General features: G+C 37.9%; 1 protein-coding gene across 3 annotated transcripts in view; it reads left to right on the top strand.

The window, feature by feature from the left end:
• LOC113806446 (heme-binding protein 1) overlaps nt 1-5,000 on the top strand; it is a 15,240-nt gene that overhangs the window by 8,905 nt on the left and 1,335 nt on the right. For all 3 annotated transcript variants that reach the window (XM_070117126.1, XM_070117125.1, XM_070117124.1), the window contains exons 2-6: nt 515-579; nt 908-984; nt 1,269-1,398; nt 2,556-2,727; nt 3,632-3,742. In XM_070117126.1, coding sequence (XP_069973227.1) covers nt 516-579; nt 908-984; nt 1,269-1,398; nt 2,556-2,727; nt 3,632-3,742 — 554 coding nt within the window. In that variant the 5' untranslated portion in view covers nt 515. The remainder of the gene's footprint in view (nt 1-514; nt 580-907; nt 985-1,268; nt 1,399-2,555; nt 2,728-3,631; nt 3,743-5,000) is intronic.

Genomic DNA, 5,000 nt, shown 5'->3' with positions numbered 1-5,000 from the left:
TTGTCGTTTTTAGCTTTCGTGTTCGTGATTCGGGTCCTTAGTGAGGGTCGGAATGATAGGTTTGGCGAGAGGCAGTTGCGAAAATAGAAACGGAGGGAAAATAGTCTTTCGCGTGTTTTTCGACTCGGGTTTTTAAGTTTCTGAGTTTATATGTATCTGAAATTTATTGCAGTGTTAATGCAGGGAATTAAAGTTAACAACTCATGTAAAGAATAAGCCAGTTCTTTTTTCTTTACAATTCTTATGGATAATGTTTGCGTATTAGTGGAACTATATATAACCTGGAAATCATCTATTAGGATACAGTGATTAATATACTCGAAGCTACTACTATAATCAGTGTCAATATCTTAATCATTTTTTATATAACATAGTCTTCTGTACTGTGTAAAACTACCAACGGACACATAAACTGTACATATCCACTGACACTTCTCCATTTTACAATTCTAAATATATCTCCACCTTATGCCTTGTTAAGCAGGTGTTCCATATCTTCTTCTGTCATTTGCAGGATGCGCTGCTTGTGTGCTTTCTCGCTCCTCCTTCTGGCCTCCGCTACGAATGCCAACTGGGTAGGTGCTCCTCCACGTGCTCTCTTTATCACAGAAGAAATATATATGCTCAAAGCAACAGGAACAACGAAGGGAAGGGCAAGAAAACACACGAAAATGCCGAAGGCCTTTTCGCTAATGCTTCGTCAGGGCATTAGCGAAAAGGCCTTCGGCATATTCGTGTGTTTTCTTGCCCTTCCCTTCGTTGTTCCTGTTACAATCTGTTCATCATGAATTCCACATACGCTAAAAGGAATTTCGATGATATATCTTTTTAATTTTATTGATTTTTGATATTTTAACACATATTTTTCTTTTTTTTCTATTGTGATTTTGTCATTCATTGCAGGTAGAAGATGTCGTCGGCCATGTGGGCGGGATGTTCCACTCCTACGAGGAACCGCCGTTCTCAGTCGACGCGAGGCACGCCGTGAGTACCTCCTGAGGGTTTCTGTTCTGAACCTGACGAAGAGACACGAGATCTAGCGCGTCTAAATAACATTTGCCGTTTGAACCGTATTCATGTTGACAAACGTGGAAAGGTATGAATGAGAACGAATACATCTCTTGTATTGTAAAGATAATCGTTCTCATTCCATACCTTTACACATTTGTTGTTTCTTTAATCAGTTTCGCTAATAAAATTTCCAGCTTATGATTGAATAACATTTGCTGTTTCTTTAATCAGTTTAATAATGATTTTTTTTCTCCCAGGGCTACGAGGAGCGAACTTATCCGGCCAAGAAGTGGGTTTGTTCGAAGGAGGAATCCGATGACGGAACCCAGATCATGGAGCATCTTTTCTGGCGTCTCTTCCGCTACATCGACGGCGAGAACGTGCAAGGTGAGAGCTCCTGCATTTTCTCTCTTGCCTATTGATACACGTCAATGGTTGTCTCCTTCTTGCATTTAGAAATACGTTAATGGTTGTCTCCCTCTTGCATTTAGAAATACGTCAATGATTATCTCCTTTGCACTTAGAAATACGTCAATGATTATCTCCTCGCATTTAGAAGTACGTCAATGATTATCTCCTTGCATTAAAACTGTCAATGATTTTCTTCTTTCATTTAGAAATGTCAATAATCATCTACTTGCATAAAACACGTCAGTGATTATCTCTTTCTCGCAATTAGAAATACGTAAATGCTTTTCTTCTTTCATTTAGAAATGTCAATAATCATGTACTTGCATAAAATACGTCAGTGATTGTCTCCTCGCAATTAGAAATACGTCAATGCTTTTCTCCCTCTCGCATATAGAACACTCCAGCACCCTGGCCCTGTATTTTGAATTTTGAAACATTGCCGTCAAGTGTCTGGGAAATAGTCTCTGAAACTTCACATTTAGTACTTCAGTTTGAATAAATAAGGATTTTTTCATACAACTTTTAGCGAGACAAGTATTTAGTGGGTCGTGTTGGTCTAACTGGTTGTTACTAAAGATAGTTTCTTACATTCCTCAACTTTTCATTTGCTACCATCCTCAGGGTCTTACAGTAACATGCTGCCAGGATTGCTTGCTTCCGACTGAAATCGAAGTAAAAAAAATACTGGTGGTTTATTCGTGAAATGTTGTCACATCTATTTCTCTCCTAAAAAAAAACGGAAATTAACATATGCTCATTTGTAAAACGTTTATTCTGTATCATACTCGTTAGTTTAAAAAAGGACTTTGGTACATTATTCGCGGATTATTATATTCCTTTCTCACCTAAAAAACGGAAACAAACATGATATTTGCCAAACGTTTAATTTGTATCCACCGTTCTTGAACTTAACCTAATACCATTTCTCCTACTTCTCTGCTCTTTCCTTCGTTATCTCCTCCCCCTCTTTCCCTCCTACCCCTCCTTCCCCTCCCTTCCTCCCCCCACTCTCTTCCTCTCCTCCAACCCTCCCAATACCCCCCTCCCACCCCTACCCCCCATAGCAAATTTCGCCACTCCGACATCGCGTCCATGTATTCGGTACTAAAAAAAAAAAAAAATGTCTTCCACAGAGGTCAAGATCCCAATGACAGTGCCTGTGACCACGGAGTTCACCGCCCTCCGCGAGATGAACAGCTTCAAGATGTGCTTCTTCATCCCCGAGAAGTTCCAGAACAACCCGCCCACGCCCACCAACGCCAAGATCGCGGTCACTCTTCGCCCGGAGATCACCGTCTTCACCAGGTATGAGATACGTTTTTAATTGTTTTTTTTTTTCTTTTTTTTTTTTTTTTTTTTTTTTTTAGGGCGTTTACGAATGAAAAATATTTGACTAATCGGGGTAAAGTTTTTTAGTTTTTCGGATATTTAGGGTGTTTATCAATGAAAAAAAATATTTGATTAATCGGGGTAAAGTTTTTTATTTTTTCGGATATTTAGGGTGTTTATCAATGAAAAAAAAAATATTTGATTAATCGGGGTAAAGTTTTTTATTATGTTTTTTTTTCGGATATTTAGGGTGTTTACGAATAAAAAAAAATGATTAATCGGGGTAGTAACGGCATTTAGGGAGTTGTTTGTTTCGTTCAAAAAAGAGTATTTTTAATAGTCATTTTGAGGTCATTGATCTTATTACTTAAAAAAAATTATGGTTTAGTATTTTGTATTTTTGGTCACATTTTTAACTCTTTACCTGTGATGTGATTCTGATAATAATAATCATCTGATATTTATTTTCTTAACAGGCAGATAGGCAGTTACACCGGATATATGTGTTTATGACATGGTGGAATCTTAATGACACAGTGAAACCCTTAACATAGATTCATTTGGTTCATCTTAAACTCTCCCTAAGTTTTAAGCCTCCCTTGTGTTCTTAATTTCATCTTAGTTATAAACGCCACTTGATAGAATTCAATCTCAGTTGTTAAAGGCCACTTGATGGAATTCCATTTCAGTTGTAAAGGCCACTTAATAGTATTCCATTTCAGTTGTAAAGGCCACTTGATAGTATTCCAAGTTTTTATTTCATTTCATCCGTGTTGTAAAGGCCACTTGATGGAATTCAATCTCAGTTGTTAAAGGCCACTTAATAGAATTTCATCCGAGTTATAAAGGCCACTTGATGGAATTTAAGTCTCCTTCGCAGGACCGTCGGAGGATACATGACGACCGCCAGCGACTGGTTGAGCGAGGCCGCGTCCTTGTCCGAACTCGTGGAGGCCGACGGGATAAAAGTCTCGCTCGTCCACATGTTCTGGTGAGTCTCTTTGGCTTCGTTCGGACGAGTATTTGGTTTCGTTCGTTCGAGTAGTCATGACTTTGTTTGTTCGAGTAATTCTGTCTTCGTTCGTTCGAGTAGTCGTGGCTTCGTTCGTTCGAGTAGTCGTGGCTTCGTTCGTTCGAGTAGTCGTGGCTTTGTTTGTTCGAGTAATTCTGCCTTCGTTCGTTCGAGTAGTTATGGCTTCGTTCGTCCGAATAGTCCTTTCTACGTTCGTCCGAGTAGTTATGGCTTCGTTCGTTCGAATAGTCCTTTCTACGTTCGTGCGAGTAGCACTGGCTTCGTTCGTTCGAGTTTTTGCGAGGGCGTCGCAGGAGCGTTGTGTTCTCGTCTTTAAAAAAAGTGTCACAGAAACACGATATCCTCAAGGTCACGGGCACTGACCTTTGCTCAGGTTCTATTCCAGGTCATTGACAAGGACACACGTAGCATTATTGACATTATATAACCACTTGTGCGGGGCAATGCTGGCGTCGTGTGGGCCGTCGCCAGCCTTGCGTGTCTCGAAGTCATGGCCAAACAAGAGAAGGAAATATTAGCAGTAGCCTTTTGCGTGGATCGTGACTCACCTCCCACGAACGCTTGCAACCCTGGACTCAGAAATATCTTCTCCTAATATTCGGTTATTATTATTATTACTACTACTACTACTATTATTATTATTATTATTATTATTATTATTTGTTTATTGTTATTATTATTATTTTTTGCTAGTTGTCACCTCCCTATACCTTCTCCTCCTAACATACGTTGATATTATTTTGTTTATTTATTTTTATTTTTTTATTTTTTTATTTTTTATTTATTTATTATTATTATTATTATTTTTTTTTTTTTTTTTTTTTTTTTTTTTTTTTTTTTTTTTTTTTTTTTTTTTTTTTGCTAGCTGTCACCTCTCTTATCCCTCCCCCTTTTTATGAATATTTTTTCCCGTGTTCTATTCTATACGTCTTATACTCACAAAGAAATTGTATGGAAAGGATACCTTAGGTGTGTATATATAATGATTGAGTTGTGTAGATGCATACTAGATAAAGGACAATCTCACCTATATATATTTTGAAGATGAATTACTGCTAAAGGACAGAATCACCTATACATATTTTTAAGATGAATTATTGCTCAAGGACAGAATCACTACATATTTTTAAGATGAATTATTGCCAAAGGACAGACTCACCTATATATATTTTTAAGATGAACTATTCCGTATATCATTATAGCCCCTTCTCAACAC

Source organism: Penaeus vannamei, chromosome 39 (assembly GCF_042767895.1).
Source record: "Penaeus vannamei isolate JL-2024 chromosome 39, ASM4276789v1, whole genome shotgun sequence".
Taxonomy (NCBI): domain Eukaryota; kingdom Metazoa; phylum Arthropoda; class Malacostraca; order Decapoda; family Penaeidae; genus Penaeus; species Penaeus vannamei.
The sequence above is the reverse complement of the archived record's forward strand: the minus strand, read 5'-3'. Positions and strand labels throughout refer to the sequence as shown.